The 23718-nt window shown below is 41.1% G+C and overlaps 2 protein-coding genes and 1 non-coding gene across 4 annotated transcripts in view; 2 read left to right on the forward strand and 1 right to left on the reverse strand.

Moving 5' to 3' along the window:
• Window positions 1-2052, forward strand: LOC134220960 (gastrula zinc finger protein XlCGF8.2DB). Of its 2 annotated transcripts, none has more exons than XM_062700120.1 (3): window positions 1-152; window positions 240-958; window positions 1622-2052. In XM_062700120.1, the coding sequence occupies exons 2-3, from the start codon at window positions 258-260 to the stop codon at window positions 2049-2051; spliced, it is 1131 nt and encodes a 376-aa protein (XP_062556104.1). In that variant the 5' UTR covers window positions 1-152; window positions 240-257; the 3' UTR covers window position 2052. The 2 variants fall into 2 exon arrangements, with proteins under 2 accessions (XP_062556104.1, XP_062556105.1); XM_062700121.1 differs by having other exon boundaries at window positions 16-152; window positions 253-958.
• Window positions 1234-1334, forward strand: LOC134228237 (U6atac minor spliceosomal RNA). Its single transcript, XR_009983898.1, has one exon. It is a non-coding gene; the product is annotated as a U6atac minor spliceosomal RNA (small nuclear RNA).
• Window positions 2041-23718, reverse strand: part of LOC134220959 (synaptojanin-1) — a 26613-nt gene continuing 4935 nt past the window's right edge. Inside the window, exons 2-7 of the mRNA XM_062700119.1 lie at window positions 15454-15629; window positions 13863-15299; window positions 13624-13806; window positions 13450-13561; window positions 11826-13374; window positions 2041-3596 (exon numbers count right to left, since the gene is read on the reverse strand). Coding sequence (XP_062556103.1) covers window positions 3315-3596; window positions 11826-13374; window positions 13450-13561; window positions 13624-13806; window positions 13863-15299; window positions 15454-15580 — 3690 coding nt within the window. The 5' untranslated portion in view covers window positions 15581-15629 and the 3' untranslated portion in view covers window positions 2041-3314. The remainder of the gene's footprint in view (window positions 3597-11825; window positions 13375-13449; window positions 13562-13623; window positions 13807-13862; window positions 15300-15453; window positions 15630-23718) is intronic.

The raw sequence follows: 23718 nt of genomic DNA on the forward strand, positions 1-23718 counted from the left end.
AAATATTTATTTTTATCAATTATAATGGAGTGAAGTTGGTTCCGATGATGAACGTAATCATTTTTTAAAATAATTTGTCTCGAAACATTTACAAAATATGAAAATTGTGTGATTGAAGTTATTGAGGACTTTGCTATATACAATAAATAGAGGTAACTATAGATCCATGGCTTTGAACGTATGGGTTTCTTCTAGCAAATACACGAACAATAACTATTTATGAGATTTTTAATTTATAGAACTTTAAAATAGCTCAGATGGAGCATGCTGACGATACCGATGTCGACATTGAACAGTTTCAACCAAGTTCTACGAAGCACACGGATGATGGGAAGGAATCATTGGAATATAATTGCAAATACTGTGATATGTCATTCTCCTGCGTTGAAGAGCACATTCGCGAGTTTCATGAAAATGAAGATGTAATAGTGGAAGTAGTTGAGGATGAAGTCACTTGCAGTTATGGCTTCGAAGAAATTGTCGACACTGAAGAGCTTTCGGCGGAGGACGAATCGAATGAATTCAATTGCAACATTTGCTCCACTAAATTAAGAAGTTCGAGAAGCTTAAAAATGCATATGCGAATACATGGTGTTAAGATAGCTAATACAGGCACAACCAGAAATGAAACGCATTTCCTTTGTGATATATGCAACCGGAGCTTCAAGAGTGACGAGCATTTGCAACTTCATTTGAGTGCTCATGGAACCACCGCGACTGAAGATGATACCACTAGCAGTGTACATTCTACCAACCAGATCGGTTATCCGTGTACATACTGTGGAAAACGATTCAAACGGCCTTACGAGAAAGTAAAACATGAGCGGATCCATACCGGCGAAAAACCATACGCGTGCGACACTTGCGGGAAACGGTTCCGAGTGTCAAACTGTTTAGCGATTCATAAGCGCACCCATGATGATTTGAGGCCATACGTCTGTTCCCATTGTAAAAAGAGGTGAGTAGAGGCGGGGCATATTAATCGATTAAGTATGAATCAAATTATTATGGTTGAGATGACTGTTGAATGCTTATTATGTTTTTTTTAAATTTAAATCCAGATTTATTGAGAACTGGTTGGTCGAATGTTACACTCAATTCACTATACATCCAGTAGCGTGCATGTCAGGTAAAAATAGAATGCTGTCAGTTTAAGTTGATTGGTTTGTGCATCGCTAGAACCGAATATTTTTTTGGAATATATTTATACTTGCGGGTTTTATTTTACTCGCTGTGTCTTTTGAAAGGAGAGCAGGTTAGCACTCCCCTTGACAAGGATGGAACACATAATGGGCCGGAAAGGCACAAAATTTCCGGCCCTAGCCGATTTTTTTGGAATTTACTAAACTGAATAATGCAAAATAATAATTATCAGTACCTATGTATCAATTCGTAATTTGTTACTTATTATTGGGACTCACCTATCCTGTCGTGATACGCATGACTGTCCCATGTACATAGAAAATCCTAGCAAACATGGGACAAATATGCGTTCATATTGAACATCATTGTATTGCATGTAATATTTTTTAAATTCAAATTCCACGAGAGAGATGATTTATTCGTTCTCGTCTTTTACTCAAGTAGAATGATTTTTTATGCTTTTTTGTTTGCATTTCAGATTCAAAACTCAATCCACCTACGACCACCACCTGAAAATTCACTCAAACGACCGCTGTTATCAATGCTCCTTTTGTTCAAAGTCATTCAAGACGGCAGTCCAACTGAACGGTCACGAGAAAAGCCATACCAAGCCATTCTCCTGCTCGGAATGCAATCGCCCATTTGGATCGCTATACGCTGTACGGAAGCACATGGAGATACACCTGCAGGCAAGCAACAAACTTAGTCATTGCTGTACTATTTGCGGGGCCAATTATGCAAGGGAATTCGCTCTACGTGATCATCGGAAGCAGCAACACGGAATCGTCGACCAGCAGCCTGATGATGTTGAGATTGACGAGAATAGTAGCGAAATTGTGGAAACCAGCACAGCGACGGTATTGTTTGAAGAATGCGAAGAAATAATAGAAGAGGAGATGCTGTTTTGAATATTTTGTTTTATTTATGCTGTTTTCTATAACGAATGATATAATACTTAATTTTTTTCTCCTAAAGGTGACACGACGAGCGCATAATTTAATTGTAATGATTTCACTAGATAGGTATTTCTTTTACCATTTGTTTTCGCGATCATGAACTTTAATAAAACATCATTCATATCGCGATAATAGCTATTGTATTGTGTTGCTTTTTGTTAGGTATGGTTACAGCAATCGAACAACAATAATTTGTGATTTTTATTTTTACCGTGCTAAAATGAACGAATATGAGCGAAAACATCTTAAAATATTTAGATTTTTTTTATCCATTTGCAGATATTATAGTCAAAATAATGTTAGTTTTTTATTGCCTGATGTATTTTTTTTGTTCGACGAAGAGAAGTATACACACACATATACAAATGTATGCCTTCCATCAGGTGCTTCTTAGCATTTTTACAATTCCTTTGGATTCACATTTGGAAGTCGAATTTACCATAAAATAAAAACATTTTTTTTTATAATATAAAAGTGACAAGTATTGCCGCAGATAGCACAAAGCACTACGTTGAAGTTTTGGCATAATAATATATCTATCGGACCTTAGTCCTGTACCGGAAATTGGGCCCTTTTTATAAACTTTATCAGTGGACAAAATGTCATGCTTCTTCTGTGACGCGTTTCGTTTCAAAATTGCACGGTAATAATAACTAACCTGTTGTTAACACTTACTATTTGGATATAATTTATTCACATTTACATACATTTCCAATAAATCACAATAGGTTTTCGTTTAAGGAATCGATTCGAGTTTGAACAGTTTGATAAACTTAAAGCATGAGCATTTATTTCAGCTTGCCAATAAATTTGAATAAATACACAAAATATACAAGATAAGCTGCCCTACTTAATTATACAGTACAATTACAGCTAACTCACGTTTGAACATTTAACAAAATATACATGCAAATATAGACTGTGGAATGTGATAAGTTTTGCTGAGTAAATATCTTTTTTGATACTAAACTACCATTGATGAATGCAACACGTAATTGCACAGTTAAGAAATTTCGCTTAGTATCAGCTCTGGATGAGCATCCCTACTTGCAGTAACAGTGGTCTAGAAGTTTCTATTTCTAAACGTGTTGTAGTGATTGATGATTATACCCTTTGACAGTGTTATAGGTAAAACTTTTCCTTCTAATCTGTAGTTAGATGATTATTGACTGCTTGTTGTTTTAAATATAAACTTTGGATATTCTGCTCGGCTGTTTAAGGATTATTGGGTCGGGCAGGGAGTGGAGGTGCCCCGCCGCTTCGATTTGGTATCGGAGGTGGCACCCCGCGCCGCACTGGCAACGGAGGAGGATTTGTCTTGGGTGGTGCCTGGGATGCGCACGCTGGAACGGACGATTGAGGTGAGCTGGCACCAGAGCTGCCACCGGAGGTCCCAGGAGGAGATGACTTGTTGGATTTATTGTTGCTGATCACGTCCAGGTCGTATACATCACAGCGCGGTGGAGGAGGCGGTGGCCCTCTTGGCTCTGGTATGGCCTGAAAGGATGTTAGATTGAGTATATTGTAAAGAGATGCCCATCACCATAAACTGCACACAAACTGATTCGTAAGTACATTTTTCACAATCAAATTAGGGTATCTGTTCCTATATCAATAACAATAAGGCAATGCGCATATGAAATGCATTGATTTCTCACCCAATAATCAAGAAACATGAGAATAATTATGCTCAGCTCACGTAATTTTTAATTGAGAACAATTTGGCAACTTCAAAAATGAAATTATTATCACATTCTAGAAGTATTTAGCTAAAAAACATCATCACCGCCATGTACCTATTTCAATAACATTCAAAAACAGTTAATCCTATGCTTGTACCTATATCAATAATACTGTTTCCAACATAAAATACGCACACTATTACTTGTGTGTATACGTAACGATATGATTGCAGTGATGCCGTATTCGTCAATGTTTTGTATTTGAGTTGAAATATAATTACAAAATTGCAGTTTTTGTTGTAGTTTTTCAACTTATTAGTTTAATTTTATGTTTGTAATAGATATTTTTTTTCGATATACCTTTTTTTTACAAACATAAGAGTTGAATTTCACAGTGAAAGTTCATTCAAGCATTTTTGAAATAAAAATCCAGGTCGGCAACCCTTGAGTACTCGCAAGCCATGTAAACAGTTTGGAATACGGACAAGGATAATTAAGACGTTGTTCGAAATAAACCTATATCAAACTATAGGAAATCGCGTTGGTTTTTCAAGTATAATTATATTTATAGTGAAAATGTGATGTGCTTTATGTGTTGTGAGGTGAATTTTAAAAGAATACATTTGTGTTGACTTGAAATTGAGTGGAAAACAACAGCGTGAAAACAGATGAATCTGCTAGTAGCCATCGAGCAGTGCATCAAACCATCAGCTCAGAGGTAGGAAAATGAAAAAAAAAGTGCTTTATAATTTTATCTTTTAATAATTTGATTCTTGTGAATTAGAACATAACATAAACAAAATCTTGAATAATATTCCAAACATTCAAGAATGTGTTCCATCCGTTATTGTGTACATACGATGTGAAAAATTGTAATTAAATTGATTTTTTATTTGGTTTATCGACGGTTGAGATTAATATACGGGCTGTTATTAATATGGGAACAGATACCCTATATGTTTTTTACATGTTCTTTCTAATTTAACATTAATTTTAACACTGATCAAAGGATAATAGCCTATTGGCGCTTTGATGTTGCATGAAGAAGAAGAAACAGAAAGATGATAATCGAAAAAATCTCCACGGGGAACCATACGAAGAAGTTTTTAAAACTCTTCCCAAAAATCATAGAAGCAATTTAATTAAAAACGGTAAGCAGTACGGGGTTGGACTTTTCTTATACTGCGTATTAAGTGTAATATCACAAAATAAAATTTTGAATAGTAATATTGTGTTTATTATACAGTAGAAGAAAAGTCCAACCCCGTACTGCTTACCGTTTTTAATTAAATTGCTTCTATGATTTTTAGGAATAGTTTTAAAAACTTCTTCGTATGGTTTCCCGTGGAGATTTTTTCGATTATCATCTTTCTGCTTCTGCTTCTTCATGCAACATCAAAGCGCCAATTCAGATTATGCCATTCATGATAAAAAAAACATCATGATAAAGAGTAACTTGATGCCAATTTATGTCTCATATTTAACACGATAATTATTATAATAAATGCCGTAATCTGAATAGGCTATAAGGCTCTGTCTCATTTCCCGAATTGAAATAAATTTAACTAGAAAGGAAATTAAAAAATCACCCTATTATAAGAATGGCTGGGGCTATCATTAGTCTATCAATACTAATGACACATCTATCAAAGTTGAGCCTAGTTGGCCCAGCAGACGTTGTCCTGCATAGTAGTACGAATCCTTATTTTAGTATTTCATGATTTACTCCACATTTCTCATGATTTGGTGAATTTAACGGGGAAGTGTTAAAAATCATTAAAATACTATTTTGGGTCAGCTATTGAGAAAAACAAAACAAACGCATGGAAATTGATCTAGAGTGCGGTGCTGCAAATAGTTTATTGTGACATTTCCAACACCCGGGCAAAGCTGGGTTTCTAAACTCGTCGGAAACTATAATGGACGTTTTTGCTAAAGGAATAAAGAAAAGCAAGCAATTTGCAAGCTCTTTGTATATATTAACATAGCTGATCCCAAGACGGATCGGTTGGTTAGGGAATCTTGAAAATCGGTTCATCCGTTCCTGAGTTATTGCTTCAAAGGAAATGCAAACTCATTTTTATACTGTACCGCTCATAAAAAAATCTACGTTTCCGCTCATTTTTAGTCGCAACAAAAAATACGCGCCTAAGAAAAACATACCTAAAAAAAGCTACTTCGATATTTTTTAAAAATTGGTCGCCACGGGGTGCATTCCGGCGGTGAATGCTTGGATGCACGCGGAGAAATTTTTCACATCTATGAGAGCCTTGAAAAATGATCACGAAAGTTGTCATTTTGTTGCAAGGCACAATATATAGAAAAGAGAAAAACCCATATTTTATCCTCCAGTGGTGATTATGCCTTTCTCGACTCAATGTGTTAAATTCAAATTAGTATGGTAAATGTAACGTAAATTGCCTACATTTTGGCGGTTAAGCTTTGATGCGATTATATCACGCTGTTAAGAATTACTCAATTACTATGAGAGTAATGGATTGATTTATGGTTTAAAATGTACATGTAAACAGCGTATTTGTTAAAAGGAAAATAGAAATTTTATTCAAACCGCATGAGTTATTAGCAAACAAAAACAATTGTGTCCAACTAGGAAAGTTTCTCCGTCGAATGAAACTAGTTGCACTCGAATTGGTCAAGTCCTTCTATATGAACGTGTTTTACAAAAAAAAATCCCGGGGCTACACACATACACACACACGCACAGACGGACATTTGCTCAGTTTTTCGAGCTGAGTCGATTGGTATATAACACTATTATTATTATTAAAATCTTTATTAAAGAGGTTTTTAGCCCAAGGCTAGTATATAACACTATGGGTCTCCGAGCCTCCAAACAAAATTTGGCTTTTGGAGAGAAATTATAGCCTTCTGGTACAACTTTGTTGTACGAGAAAGGCAAAAAGAAAGAAGACTAGTCGAGCATGCTCGATCTTGCTCGGGTTCTGGGATTGAATCCTAAAGAGAAAGAACAAGTCTCTGACTTATCATATCTGTATACATAAACGATATGTAGCATACTGCGAGAGACTTTTCGCAGGCTGTCATTATAGATAACTGATTCGGGAGGCCACACGAAGGGAGCTAAAACATAGCGAGAATAATTATTTTTCTGTGGGGGCTGCCTTTCCGATTCTGTTTTTTCGCACTTGTATTACAAGTTTGATAAATTTGTTATCATGGCTTGTTATGATTCGGAACAGTTTTTGCCTCTCTTTTATCGTTGTTCGTTATCTATTGAGAGCGATTTCTGCAAACCCTGCTCGGGTTGTTTATTTTTCGTTCTAAATGACAATCGTTTAGTAGTCGTCGCCCTCTAGATCGATTTCAGTTCGAGCTTGATGGTTTTCTTTAGAATTCATAAAAACGTCTCGAACATTAAGTGTACGTAAAGTCTATATGTTCGCCCCAAAGATGAGCTTTTCATACAAAAATTGGACTTACAGTGTTATAAATCAATCAACTCTTTTTTTTCTGTTCAACGAATTGAGAAGATGTTTGTGTGTGCGTTTTTGTATGAATGCATCCACCGCTCAGCTTCTGAGACGTGCAGACGTGTTTCCGATTGCGCTCTTGGAAAGTCAAGTGATCGATTTCAGTGGTTCAAGTTCGATTCCGTCCGTGTCGCGTCGCGCTTTTTTGTGATCCGCGATGAGGCGAGCAAATACTTTTCGTATTGACTATTCGAGTTTCCCGGTGAAGCCGTCATTCGAAAAGGTTCACGGCTTTTGCCGGACGAAATACCGATCTCCTCATGCCTTTCGTGACGGGCGTCTTAGTGTTTGTGAAGAAGCAGGGAGGCGACAACACAGCCCGATCGTACCGGCCCATATCGCTGCTCAATACCGATGATAAATTACTCTTCCGCATCCTGAAAAACAGGATGGAACGAATTATGCAGGTCCACCGCATTCTAAGCAACGGACAGAAATGCTCAAATGCAGAGCGAAACATTTGCCAGGCCACTCTCGCTTTGAAAGATCGGATCGCCAGTCTCCGCCATCACCGTCGCGCTTCACTCATCAGCTTCGATTTGGAGAACGCCTTCGATCGTGCGCGGCACTCGGTTGCTCGGGTTCAACGAGGAACACTCATCTCTCTTCTCTCGAACATAGCCAGTCGGTCCACATCCCGGCTGCTTATCAATGGGCACCTCTCTCGATCGTTTGAGATCACACGGTCGGTGCGGCAAGGCGACCCGTTGTCCATGCATATGTTCGTGCTCTATCGCCACCCACTGGTGTGTAGGCTTGAGCAAGTGTGTGGGGATGATTTGCTAGTTACCTACATCGACGATATCAGCATGGTTGTGACGTCATCGTGGCAATATACCGCCGGAAATAAGTATAAAGAAAGACAAACATGTTTTTCATACATTTTCATCATGTTTGAGAATCGAAATCTCGATTCGTAGCGATTCGATTTGGCTAAAATTTTACTAGGCACCTGTTTTCCACTTGAACTTTCGATCTTTGAGTGAATTGTATACATCTCTAATGATTTTGACCTCCGAATCTGGAAATAATTATAAAGACACCACTTTTTTATATGGGGCTCCATACAACAGACCTGTCTTTATAATTATTTCCTGCAAGCTACCAATATAAGTAGAATATATGCATAAATGTTACTTTCATTGAAAAAAAATCAAGTAATTTTAGGCCTGCTGGCAAAAAATCAGCCCAATCGAATCGCTAAGAATCGAGATATTGACTTCTCAACATGGCCATTTTGTATGGAAACCGAGCTTGTCTTTATACTTTTTTCCACCAGTGTAGAAGCGATGAATGAAATATTTCGTCGCTTTGGGCTTGCCGCCGACGCAAAATTGAATTTGCGAAAAACTACTAACTGACTACACTCAACTGGGATGCACTGGCGGGCAAGTTTTCACAGAAAATGTGGCTGCAGTCCTTATGCACGCTGACTCTTCACCAGAGGGTGATTATGCTGAACGCGCTTGGCACATCGAGACTGTGGTATCTTCCGTCTGTACTGCCTCCGCTTGGTGTCCACATAGCGAAAATAACAGCAATGATGGGGACGTTGCTGTGGAGAGGAATGCCTGCGCGCGTTCCGATTATGCAGCTGATACGCAAACAGGAGAACGGCGGCTTAAATTTACATGTTTTGGCATGCAAAAGTCGTAGCCTGGCCACCGACAGACACTTGATAGAGATCGACTCCATTCCTTATTATAAATTCCTTCTATTCCACGCAATTCCTCGCCCCGAAATTTCTATAGACAATCCTGATCTAAAATCAATCCTACACGTAAAAAAATTTAATGTTGTTTATTATTAATATTTCTAATACTTTTTTGCCAAAGCAGGCGCTTAATGACATGTATAAGAAAAAACTTATACATCGCATTAGTCACATACATTCGAAAACTTATACTTTTCATTAACTTATGAATGTTATTAGCTTTTTGATATGGGATCATTCATTAGGTGGCATAATGAAGAGTATAAGTATTTTCGAATGGTTTTTTGCCATAACATATAAGGTTATTTTTTTACGTGTATCAAATGTATCCCAAATTCCCCACCACATCCAACAAAACCCCTCCACCGATCTGATCCACTGGCACTTCGTCCAGCAAAATGAACTCCCAAAGGTGGAACGAAACAGTCCAGTGCTTGACTGGCCACGCGCGTGGCGAAATATTGAGTTGAAAGAGCTTTCCTCATCGCAGCGATCTCAACTTTACCTGCTGGTGAATGGGAAAATCGAACATCGGAAGCTTTTGCACGTGATGCAACGGGTGGTGGGCGAGAACTGTCAACACTGTGACATACAGGTACCTGAAACGCTCCAGCACAAGTTCTGTAGCTGTACTTGTGTCGACCCGGCCTGGACGGTCCTACAGCAGAAGCTAGCCGGCTACACAAATGGTTGGAGGCGACTGTCGTTCGAGGACCTCACGAGACCTGTTTTGCCAGGAATTGGAAGAGCTGCCTGAGTTGAAATTCTCCGCTTGTTTGTGAAGTATATCGGCTTTGTTAACGAGTGTAACGATAGAATTGATTTAGTCGCTTTTATGTTCTAATTAGATTAAAATTGATTTCGTTCCCCCTTCTTTCTTCTTCCTCCTTCTTTCTTCCTTCTTCCTTTTTCCTTCTTCCTTCTTTTTTCTTCCTTCTTCCATCTTTCTTCTTTTTTCTTCCTTCTTCCTTCTTGCTTCTTCCTTCTTCTTTCTTCTCCCTTCTTTCTTATTTCTTCTTCCTTCTTCCTGCTTCCTTATTTCTTTTTCCTTCTTTCTTCGCTCTTCTTCCTTCTTCCTTGTTCACTCTTCCTTCCTTCTTTCTTTTTATTTCTTTTTCCTTGCTTCTCCTTTCTTCCTCCTTCATTCTTTCTTCTTCCCTTAATATGGAAACAAATTTTAACTATTCGGCCAAACGGCATTCGACCAAATGACGGTTTCGGCCAAATGGCATTCGGCCAAATGACCCTAAACTACCGATAGGTAGATTAATCAGGCGTTTTCTTATTTATATCAGCCTAATCACCACTGAAATTACAATAATAACAAAGAAGGAAATAAACCCTGGAGGAAAGGAAAAATTTGCGTGACATTACGCACTTTCCCCGCAGTGTTTGGTACAAGGGATAAGTTTAAAATCTTTGAAGTACTTGCTTTCATGCAGGCTTCGGAATTCTCACTCATATGAATAAAAACCCAGGATTGATCCAAACAGCGGAGTGCAATTTTTCCATATTCTCCTTTGAGCAAGTGTTCTCACACAATATTTTATCCGGATAGAAAGACGGGCGATAAACTCGCAAGCGCCGGCTTGTCGGATAATTTAATCAGCCTCCAAATTCTCCAGCTCGCCATTTTTCCAGATAAGTTTTAAAAGCATATTCACAAAAATGTAGGTCCGCAACGAGATTCGAACCCAAAACAATTTTAAAATGTGTAGAGTGCCCACTATAACCACGCCACCACACGAACCGATTGAAAGCGAATAGAAAAACTGCTGTCTTGAACCTACTACTTATCGTGGCGCATCGTTGTATGCAATCAGTTCGGAGAAGCAAAGTGAGCATCATTTGATTTTCGCGAAACATGAGAAGAGGGATAACAATTTTTCGCACCATCGCTTGTGCCGGAGTTTATCGCACTGGAATTTATCCGGATAAAATGGATGGTGGAGCGATCTGTTGTCGCGTGAGTGAGTGAGAAATCCGAACCCTGCTTCATGGAACAAACCACTACTTGTATTACGATCTGTCTAATTTTCCGAATTAAATTTAATTTATCTTAAAAGTGACAGCTTGGAAATTAAAAAAATAACCCGGTCATAAGAATGGCTGATGCGACCCAACAATTCCAATAAGTCATCTAGCAAGAAATATTCAATCATCTGTCAAAAGTAATCTTGCTATGTGAGCAGGGTTATTTGATAATTTTCAAACTGCCACTTTTAAGTTTAATTTGAGTTTCAGTGAGGAAACGACACAGATCCTTAGTATGGTCACCTGTGAGTCAAATTTACTGAAAAAAGCGACAATGTGTACAAATAAGAATTGATTTCATGAATACAAAAATTAACTTCTCGCGAAACCTAAAACCTAACAGTTCAAGCGTTAACCGTCTTAGTGTATGTATTATACATATTTTAACATAGTATTAGTTTAAGCATTAAAGTATATTCTTACACAATGTTAGTGTTACGTGAGGATGTGATTGTTAACCCCTCAACATGTGCCTAGCTGTCGGACTATCGTTTTGTGTCTCTTATATCAAACATATTATGTTTGAACATTTCACCAAATAATGTGATGTCCATGATAGCCAGGTTCTGATAGGTCACGGTACTACTTTTTATTCAGACCGGCCAAAGGATATTTTGAAAAGTTTTTTTTGTATCTGAATTCAATAGTACAGAAATAAATACTGATGAATTTTCAAGTGAGTCCTCGAAGTTCAGGAAGCTTTGTAGAATATCAGTAACTAAAGACCAATTTCAAGAAGTCTTAGTAGGTAGTAGTTTCTGTGACAACTAATCTAGATACTTACAATATCGTCATTTATCTCTTCGTAAATTGCCCCAGTGTCCTGGGAAGGGGTATTGCCCAGCGACGACCCGTGCGCTGGCGAGCCAAGTATCGGACTAGAACTGGCATATTCTTCAACGGGAGGAGTTGTTTTCGTTGTAGCTGAAGTTGGCACCAGAGGCGCGGGAGGAACGGCTGGTTTTTGGTGCAACTTGGACGCCATTAGCACTTCAGCGCCCAAGCTGATGACCCCTGCTTTTGGATGGTGATGGTGGGGTTGATGCTTCGGAGACGCTTGCGGAGATTTGGGCAATGGGGGCCTGTTAGGAGGAGCGGGTCTGAGAGGCGCTTGCTGTAGATTTGGAGGACTTTTTGGACGCGAGGGAACCTCCGGAATGCCAAGGCTGTTGTAGTCGCCTATTTGACTATCGCAGAAAGTAACTGTGTTTGGTGTGCAAAGAAGAATCTCCTTTTCTACTCGTTGGATCCAGTTTTCGGTTTTCAGTTTGATGGCGAGATTTACTCCACACACTTGCACAAACTGCTTCTGAGCAGCTGTCAAAGCCGATTGACCATCGCGGAACGTAACCCACATGGTGTCACCTACGAATCGGACCAGAGTTACTTCACCGATCTGCGTCAATTCCTGGATCAATGCGCTCATTAAATTCTCATCGTAAATACTGCCCTCATCTTCATCACCAGAATCTGTATTACCGGATACGTTTGTAGCTTGGATCAAAATAGTTCCATCTGGCGGTCCCAAATCTCTGATGACATCGTTGAAAACTTGTGATCTTCGTTGCTGATCAATCTTGCAAATGTCGATATCAATAATGGCAATAACAGGCCTGTGATCACTTTGCTTCAGTTCTGCTCGACCGTAGTGCACTAAAATGCCGGGATTCCAGTTCGGATGCTTATCCGCATCTGGACTCTGCTTACGACGACGCCACAACACTCGATCCGTCCAAGCCGGCGCTCGACATTTTTCACTAGTATCATAATCATCACTGAACAGATCATATTTATACGTTGGAGGGAACGAAATTTCACCTTCCAAGAAATCATTGAATACGCTTCCCGTGTTCTGCTGGATTCGTAATTGATCGTACTGCAACACTGCACCAATATCACCCTGCTTCAGCGTATCCTTCAGCTCATCTTTTTCCATATCAATCCGATAGTTAAAATCTCCGCACCAGAAAATGTAATCGTGTGACTTCAACGACCGTCCCATCGGGAATGCGATTTTTCTGGTGATTTCAGCATAGTCCGCATTACGTTCGGCGACTTGCGATTGGCCAGCGGCAAAATGAGCGCAAACGAAACAAATTGACGTTCCGTGGATTACGAACCGAATTGCAGCCGCTCCCTTGTTTCCCGTTGCACCTCCCAGACCCGTCTTAACGCAATCAATCGCCACATCGCGAATATGCTGAGCATGCTTGGGCCGAATGTAGATGTACAAGCAAACGCCAACAAGCTGCTGATAGGTCAACAGGACATACTCTTCATCGCGACTAATGACTTTCTGCAACTCTTCTGCCCACGCTTTTGCGTTATCCGAGCTACAAGTTAGAAGCACATCATTAGAAAATTATGCTTGGTTGTATTGCAGAGCTTCTATTAGTTTGAGGACTTACCTTGCCGCAACAATATTCGATGCATTCAGATCGACAATTTCTTGAAATCCAATTGCGAATACGTCGATTGGTGGTTCCTTACTCTCCTCAGGATGACTAACATCAACCAATGCTGCAAACATTAACACAATAGCATTACACTTCGATTTGATAATCTAGCCAGGCTATAGTTACATTTGGACCGAGCCAGTCGATGGCAATCGAGCAGCCAATCAGCAAGGGACACATCTTTATATGCTACACTGCGGAAGTGTTTCCCGCCGTTGACGTTGTACGTGCCACATGCAATTCGCAAATCCAGCGGGTTGACAAATTCCTCGTAACGGCGACACATCTCTCGGAGCACAGGCGTCGGCGCTGTAAAATCGCATCGTCACATGACTATTTAGTGGAAAGTCACATAAAATACTTACCATGCAGCATATTCGATGGAAGCAATATCCTTGCCCGATCGGCCAATTCTGAGCTAAGCGTTGAGCCGACGAGCAAAACATCGATAGCTTCCTGCTTCGAACTGTCTAACAAGTTGTTTTGAATCGTTCTGGCAGCGGATCGCGCTCCGTCCATCAACTTCGAACCACCTTGTATGGCACCGGTTCCGGCATAAATTTTGCTTACTTCGTTGCCATTGTTGATCCACATCTGTCGGAAAATTTCCTCAAACCGCGATGCAATCTGCTGCTTCTTATCCGATAACGCAGACATCTGTGTGATTTGCTCGTTCAAAATCTCTAACCCAATATAAGTCTGGACGCAATTTGTACGATCCAGACAATCTAAGCAATTAGTTCGAATTGTTCCTTTCTGTTCTCGAAACACACTATCGCCAATGGCATGGAACAAACCATAATCCGAGCACATTGCATCAATCTTGGCCTTCAGCTTCGACAAGGCGCTCGTGTTACCTCCCCTGCATTCTTGATGGTAGTCAAAAACAATATGGGGCACATCCGTGTGATCGGATTCCCTATGGTGCCGCTGAAATTCGTTGCTTAACATGGCTTCTCCTTCCTTGCTACCTATCAGGCTTGTCCCGAGAAGATTGATTATTGCTTGTTTGCCGTACCGTGATTTCATCGTTGTCATATGCCGATCAAATGCACATCGCGAAGCTTCAAAGCCTCGCGATAATTTAACTTTGTGGGAACCCACCTGCACGCCTGGCTGCTCCCAAAATAAAGGAACACTTCCCCTAGACTGAATGTACGACGATACCTCGTTGTCGAGGTAAATACACTGCTCGGTTTCCACGAAGTTGGCCACACAGCCTTCGTCGTTTGTTCCCCTTACGTTAAAACGTGTTCCAGCACGTTCACAGCTTAATCTGGATATAATGGCCGCTCTGGCTTGTTTACTTCCGGCATAAACTGTTCTAATTTCCACCGATCCACACATCGCTTTGAGCAGCCAAAAATTGCACTCCACTCCAAACCGCAACATATGAATGAACAACATGCGATTCCAGAAGAACCGATTATCTGTCTTGGTGGTCCTTCTTCGTCTTTGCGCCGAAAGTGTGATGTCGAAGTTAAAGCCACCACTTGCCAACTGCACACTATTGCTGGGCGCTGGATTTGCGAACGAAAAGTAAAACGTGCCAGAGTTTAGCACCTTACGGATTTCGGAGATTCGGTCCTCGTTCGTCGGCTGGTACTGCAGCGAGACGAACTGCGTTTGAGTGATGCGGAATATTTCATTGTCTAAAATTTTCCCGACTGAGAAGCATCCGGTGACCATCACCAGATAGAGTAGAGAGCTATCGCCAGCATTCAGCTGCAATACGCCTAGGCATCCGTATGCGTCCAACACTTTGGTGTACTGTTTGCGAACGATTTCCGTTTCCTGGGCAGCTATTGGTGATGGAAGAGAGAAAAAAATTATGTGTTTTAAAAATACTGCAGATATACCCATTTTCTTTTTGACCTTATTAATTGATAAACATCTAATAACCTTTATATATCTATCACTTCTAGTAAGCTATTTTCGAAGAGCTTAAATACTTACAGAGCACCGCTACCGCCTGCGATTCGAACAGTAACGTTTCCGATTTGTTCCTATGTTCCAGCAGTACGCTATGTGGTGAAGGAGGTTTGGATTTCTCCAGCACACGAAATCCTTTCGACATCGCCATAGTGCAGCCGGCTTATGCGTTGTACGTGTTCAGTTCAATGAAGTAGAATCTGTAAGAAAGAAAAGACACATCCATTATGGATTATGCGTACTGATTCATACTGACCGTTATACTTTATTTAACCATTTTACCGATTAGATAAGATTAGAATAATCGTAAGCGCCGCTTGTCACAATGATACAAAACCGGAATCATTTGTAACTTCTTCAAAGCTATCTAAAGACGAGCGCCATCATCAATGCGGTCTTCGTCAATGGTAAAAAAAGAATTATTTCACATTCTTTTTCTTCCTTCTCAAACTTTCTCACGATCCCAACATTTTCCCACGATAAATGGTAATTACGGCTTAGCATCGGTGTTGCCAGCTTTGGGTTGTTGAAAGACTTTCTTGAATAAATATGTCGAATACCTATATTATAATGCAATAATGTATTCGAATTAAAAAATCTCGGTTATATTCTATGATTATAAAACATGTACCCATAATACCTACCGTAGATTTTTATCATTGGATCGAAGTCCATGATTTGCCGTATGGTATTTATAAATGTTTAATAGATACAAGTCTACTTTAATATTCAAATAGAATAACTAAAGCTAGCATTAGATGAACCCGATTTTTTATTACAAATGGTAGGTACATATTTGAAAATCTACGAAAAAATCACATTTGAAGCGAATTGATAGCCTTTCGGTACAACTTTGTGGTGGGAGGAACGCCAAAAAAGGTAAGATGCCAACACACCTCAACGGAGTTTTGTTTTCTTCATTCTGAGATACCGGCGCAAACCAGTGCTTTTCATCTAAACGAAGAATGTTTTGCTTTGTTCCGCTATCCGCTCATCTTCGTGTGGCATTGAATCAATCCTGATGCTTGACCTTTACTTTACACACAGATATTCCTACGATAGTCTCGCGCTCTCGTTCATTAATGGAAAAATTATCATTGTATACTGCAGTTCTCGTTCCAACAACTTGATTATAGGTACACATATTTTTAAGTGGAAAATATCACATTTCGCAAATTAACTCCTAATGCTTATAATTCCAAATTAAGCAATACAAATCATCATGTGAACTGTTGTTGTGCGCACTATCGTAGTAAATTTGATAGGGTAGCGGGAGGTAATATTAACCCTGGATGTAACGTTGGCTCATCACGTAAATTAATCAATAATTCAGCGAAAATACATCGTTTTGTAGGGAGATACTTATCACTGCTTCTTTTAAAAAGTATATCAAGCTTATTTTAGTTGCATTACGCTAGATTCATGCCTAATGTGACCAGACGTCCCGCGTTTCGCAGGACGCTTCATTTTTCAACTCAAGCATAATTTTTCATAACGACGTATGTAACAAAAGTAAACAAAACGGGGTTTTTAATACAACGTGACAATCACACGCGGCTTTATATAATACACATGGATTTTACTGATTTCAGATCTGAAAATTCTTTAATTCAATCTTTTTGCGAATCGACGTATGTAAAAATTTCTATTTTTGAAGTCTCACTGTTACATACGTCGCTTCAACATATGGGAACTAAGAGCGACCTATGTAACAAAAAAAGCAAAACAAAACAAAACTGCAGTTGCGTCAACTATGTACTATGGAAAACCGACCAATGTACACCGACGTACGTGTAGCATACCGGTGGATGTATAATTTTATCATTTTTCACAGTGAATTTGAATGAACTGAGCTTTGCTGTGACGTGTCATGTAATGATGCATGCCAGCGGAAAAAAGTATTGAAAAAAGATTTAGTTTTAAAACAGTTTTAGAAAAAGTTTTGCCAACTTTCTGCAAAGGATTTCTCGAATCCTCATAATTGTTACATACGTCGTTATGAAAAATTATGCTTGAACTTCATTTTCCCAAGTCATATTAATTTATACGGTCTCACAAATATTTTTAAATATTTTTTGGTCCAAAATCTATGCGTGTTGCACTTCTTTTATGTGAATTTCCAAGCCAGTGACGTAACACAGATAGGCGTTCCGCGTTTCGCTGGACGCTTGCTGGTCACATTATTCATGCCATATGTGCTGGTAGTTAAGGTGTTGCAATTACTCTAACATAGCAATGGTCAGGGTTTCGACTTTTCGTTTCAAAGAGATCAAAGCAAGCATTTTTCGGGCCCCTGGGAGAATTTTTTTCCTATGTTTATGTTGAGGATCATCTTTCACCTATCCATCCTTTCTCTAACATTGTTTTATTTATTTATTACATTCATTTATACATAAAAGTCTTCTCCATTCAGCTCGGTCCATGGCTGCACGTCGCCAACCACGCAGTCTGCAGTCGTCCTCCACCTGATCGATCCACCTTGCCCGATGTGCACCTCGCCTTCTTGTTCTCGTCGGATCGTTGTCGAGAACCATTTTCACCGGATTACTGTCCGACATTCTGGCAGTCGTCAGATTTTCGCGGTGTGAACGATGGATGGTTCTCTCAACAGCTGATGCAACTCGTGGTTCAGTCGCCTCCTCCACGTACCGTCCGCCATCTGCACCCCACCATAGATGGTACGCAGCACTTTCCTTTCGAGAACTCCCAGTGCGCGTTGGTCCTCCACGAGTACGGCGGACACCTGGTCTTTTTTTTTCTTCCTAAACAATGGAGGGGGAATCTGCTCAACAGACATCCTGGGTTGACCAGGAAGTGCTGGGTTAGGGGCCACCTCCAATGAGGGAGGCAGGACTGCATCCCCGACCAGCTAAACCGTTTCCATTGCCGCCAAGCCCATCGTCCCTTCGGTACAACCAGAAAGTAATGCTTCAAAGGGGGGCCAGTGCATAACGCACCCTCGAGGTTAGCTGCGTGTCCTTGCAGCATCGAACATCGTGACTCGCTTTTTTAGAAGAACACCATGGTATCGTGCCAGCGCATTGCCGGCTTTCCAGGTGGCCTTACCACGCCCTATGTCCTCGGAAGGTGGGCAGGGTCGACTTCGCGCCTGCTTCCCTCTGCACGACTGGTATCAAGAATGATGATGCCGCGTGCACCCCAAATTGACCTTTTTGCGATAGGGCCTATTCGCCAGCACACAGAGGGACTTGCCGACGCGGTGCCTACGCCTGCCCCAGCCTTGACGAGGACCCCTTTCCGTCCTAGGGCTCGGAACCCGCCCGGTTGACCGACGCCGCGAAAGCGACGATACCATGTTGTTTTTCGCGCGGCCACTTGTTCGATAAAAGGATCGAGTTCGACCACAGGGCACCGGTATGACTCATGAAGCCGACTCCGAACCCTTGGACCACCTCTTATTTGCTTCTGAACTAGCCATTCCTCGAGTCCACGCGCCACCTTCCGTGTAGCTCCGAGACGATTTGGACGATAGCCGATAAAACGGCGTTCCAGCCAACTTCATCTTTACACATCCTCCGAACTAGGTTGTCCGGGGTACCCGACTAGAAGAGCATAACAAAAATTGAACACAATTTTAACATATTGTGATATTTATAACTCATTTTGATACAATTTTGTTGTCAGTAGCCATTATCTTTCAAATGTTGTAACAGGATTATATCATAATATGATTTGAAAAATGCTTAACATCGAATTGCCCAATAGTAGGCAATTAAAATAGATGTAGCAAAGTCTCCCAGCCATAGGTATCACAACGCTGATATAATTTGAGAAGGTTGCCTTATTTGTTATGTTGTTAATTTCATGTTCTCGAAAAATATTCTTGTTCAGACAAAAACTAAAAAAATTATGATTGTTGATCACAATCTGGAGACCTATCACGACCTGTAAAAATTCCAACTGCACAGAAACAATATATTTTGTATCTAATTCGGTTATAAATTTCTAACAGAATATGTTATTTTTATGATAAAACTAGCAGACCCGACGAACTTCGTTTCGCCTAAAATTGATTTATTCTCTGCTAAGTTCTCGAGTTATGCAGAAATTTCTGTTTCATTTGTATGGGAGCCCCCCTTTCTAAAAGATGGAGGGGTCTCGAACCATCTTAAGAACCTTCCCCGGCCCTAAAAAACCCTGCATACAAATTTTCACGATGATCGGTTCAGTAGTTTCGGAGTCTATAAGGTTCAGACAGACAGAAATTCATTTTTATGTATATAGATTGTAACATAATTTGATAGTTTTTTGTCTCCAGTAGTGCAGTTTTTGATAGAAATTTAGATATTTTAACAACATCCTGCACCATGTTTCTAACATATTTTGTTATAAAAATTTAGTATAACATAATAACATAGTGTTATATAATTTTGATATGACCTTCTAGTCGGGTAGTGTCCAGACCACATGTGGCAAGCATGTGGTCACGCATTGTGCGAAAACGCGGGCACAGGAACAACACGTGTTCCGCCGTTTCCTCTAAACCTGCGCACACCGGACACTCGGGCGAGGCCGAGTGTCCGAACCGGTGTAGATACTGTCTGAAGCCACCATGGCCTGTAAGGACGTGGGTCAGGTGGAAAGTGATTTCCCCATGCACCTCTTGACCTACGTACCTATCTCCGGTATCAACCTATGTGTCCATCTACCCTTAGTGGAACTGTCCCACGCACGCTGCCATTTGACCATTGAGGCCAACCTGACAGTCCTGCGGATGCCTCTCGTGCCGCGCATTTCAAAGCACTCTATGTCTTCACCGATAACGATGTCAATAGGCATCATACCGGTGATGACGCAGAGTGCATCGTGCGACACGGTACGGTACGCGCTCGCAACTCTTAGGCACATGAGCCTATACGTACTTTCTAACTTCGTTCTGTAGCAGTTAATACGCAGGGCCGTGCCCCAAGCTGGCCCCCCATACCTCAGTATGGACAGAGCAACGCTAGCCAGAAGCTTGCGCTTGCTGGCATAAACCGCAGAGCTATTGGACATCATCCGGGACAATGCCACTATAGCAGTGGAGGCACGCTTGCAGGCGTAATTGAAGTGGCTACCAAAGGTGAGCTTATCGTCGATTATTACCCCCAAGAGTTTGATTTAGCGTTCAGAGGTGATCGTGCAGTTGCCTGCCCTTATCACCGCTTGCTGCTCCGACTTTCGGTTGTTAACAACAACCACCTCAGTCTTGTGGTGAGCCAGTTCTAACTTCCTGGAACTCATCCACTCCTCCACAATTGCGATCGAGTGGGCTGCAGTCAACTCCACCTCTTCGATCGATTCGCCGTAGACCTCCAGCGTAATATCGTCAGTGAAGCCGACGATTACCACGCCCACCGGGAACTTCAACCTCAAGACACCGTCGTACATGACGTTCCATAACACCGGACCCAGTATGGAACCTTGCGGAACCCCTGAGGTTATGTCAACGCACAAAGGTGGAAGCAGCACTACGAGGAACATCTGAATGGCGCTGAGAGTACAGGCAGTGAAAGTCAAGGCAGCGGAGGAGATGACTACGTCAGTTCAGCGGACGATGGAAGCCAACCAGCCCCACCTTGAGGGAAGTTAAGGATGCCATTCAACAGCTAAAGACCAACAAAGCCGCTGGTAAGGATGGTATCGGAGCTGAGCTCATCAAGATGGGCCCGGAAAAGCTGGCCACTTGCCTGCACAAACTGATAGTCAGAATCTGGGAAACCGAACAGCTACCGGAGGAGTGGAAGGAAGGGGTTATATGCCCCATCTACAAGAAAGGCGACAAACTGGAGTGTGAGAACTTTCGAGCGATCACCATCCTTAATGCCGCCTACAAAGTGATATCCCAGATCATCTTCCGTCGTCTGTCACCATTAGTGAACGAGTTTGTGGGAAGTTATCAAGCCGGCTTCGTTGACGGCCGCTCGACAACGGACCAGATCTTTACTGTACGGCAAATCCTTCAAAATGCCGTGAATACCAGGTCCCAACGCACCATCTGTTCGTTGATTTCAAGGCGGCATACGACAGTATAGACCGCGTAGAGCTATGGAAAATTATGGACGAGAACAGCTTCCCTGGGAAGCTTACCAGACTGATCAAAGCAACGGTGGATGGTGTGCAAAACTGTGTGAAGATTTCGGGCGAACACTCCAGTTCGTTCGAATCGCGCCGGGGACTAAGACAAGGTGATGGACTTTCGTGCCTGTTGTTCAACATTGCGCTAGAAGGTGTCATGCGGAGAGCCGGGTGTAACAGCCGGGGTACGATTTTCAACAGATCCAGTCAATTTATTTGCTTCGCGGATGACATGGACATTGTCGGCCGAACATTTGCAAAGGTGGCAGAACTGTACACCCGCCTGAAACGTGAAGCAACAAAAGTTGGACTGGTGGTGAATGCGTCAAAGACAAAGTACATGCTTGTGGGCGGAACCGAGCGCGACAGGGCCCGCCTGGGAAGCAGTGTTACGATAGACGGGGATACCTTCGAGGTGGTCGAGGAATTCGTCTACCTCGGATCCTTGCTAACGGCTGACAACAACGTTAGTCGTGAAATACGAAGGCGCATCATCTGTGGAAGTCGGGCCTACTACGGGCTCCAGAAGAAACTGCGGTCGAAAAGATTCGCCACCGCACCAAATGTGTCATGTACAAGACGTTAATAAGACCGGTAGTCCTCTACGGACATGAAACATGGACAATGCTCGAGGAGGACTTGCAAGCACTCGGAGTATTCGAGAGACGGGTGCTTAGGACCATCTTTGGCGGTGTGCAAGAAGACGGTGTGTGGCGGCGAAGAATGAACCATGAGCTCGCCCAACTCTACGGCGAACCCAGTATCCAGAAGGTAGCTAAAGCCGGAAGGGTACGATGGGCAGGACATGTTGCCCGAGTGTTCATACTTTCCGTGATGTACTAGTATTTAATATTTGTAAAAATGATTGTGACTTTGCAGATATGCGTTTTGATGGTACCCGGGGGACGTTTTTCAGCATCAGACTGAAGTCAATTGTGAGATACTGAAGATGGCCTTAGTGTTGGGATCAGATAGAAGATGTATGTAGAATTATGCTACCCGGAATTGCCAAAACCTTAGGAAATTCTTGGTCAATAAGGGTTGTTGGCGAACGTACGCCAGCGCGCCTCTACTATTTTGGCCTCTCTATGTGATCGGTCGCTGAACCCCTCGCACGATAAGCAGGTATGACCTCGGGTATGACGGAATGACAGATTCCACACGGTGACACCGGTGAGTCGGGATGAAGAACAGAAAACATAACAATTATGATAGAGAAAAGTGCATGTCATGTTGTAAATGCAGTAGATGTACAGAGAAAAGCAGTGAAATTTATTATTCTACGGTGAATTAGTTGTTATGTTAGCTATTTGGTGAATTATTACTTAGCAGGTATTAATGCGTGCTTATCGAAACATGAATTCCTTGAAAAATCCTAATTGTGTTTCATCCATTTTATCAGGAGTGAAAGCCTAGAATTATACGTGCACTTAAACTAAATTTCTTTTGGAACTTATGAACTAGATTGGTGGACTATCTAACTACCTAAAAATCATACAATTACTTAAAATATCCTTAATATTATAGTACGGAGAAAAAGTACGTTTAAATTGCAGACTTGACTACGAATCTGACCTAGACATTAGACTTGTTCATGGACTGACATTGACTGGATATAGAAACGGGACTAAACGTGAGTTACATTGAATTTTGATTACTTTATTTACAATGATTCTAAATTGATATTGGAAAAAGTATATTGTACCCTTATCGTAATCCCCAAGCAACGGTCGTTTTATTCCGGGGTTATTATTTTGGAAAATTTCCCCTGTTGGCAATTTCCAATAAGGGGTTTTATTAGGTCTCTTGCTTGCATAACTGTATACCAATTTATAAATTGTTGAATCGAATGTTGTTTTCTACAATGAACTGTCATCTACTTAATATCAAAGCGATCATCTAACACAGGAGAATATAGCAGGGCTGGTAGCGACCAAAGCCACTCAAAATAGTGACTTTAGTGACCGAAGCTGACGAAAAAAGAGACCAATTAGTGACTTTCAGTTGTAGAAAGAGTGACCAATAGTGACTTCCAATTTCAATTGCAAGTTCGATGAGACGAAATCAAGCGTTTTTTGGCACAAAGTAAGAGGGAGCGCAACAATGAAGAACAGTATGGAATGGTATAGTATGGAGCTTTAGATGTTGTACTCACCGATAAATGCCAATAAATCAATAATGATTGAGTCATGTACGGTGATCAAAAAACTT

The sequence above is a fragment of the Armigeres subalbatus genome, chromosome 3 (genome assembly GCF_024139115.2).
Source record: "Armigeres subalbatus isolate Guangzhou_Male chromosome 3, GZ_Asu_2, whole genome shotgun sequence".
Taxonomy (NCBI): Eukaryota; Metazoa; Arthropoda; class Insecta; order Diptera; family Culicidae; genus Armigeres; species Armigeres subalbatus.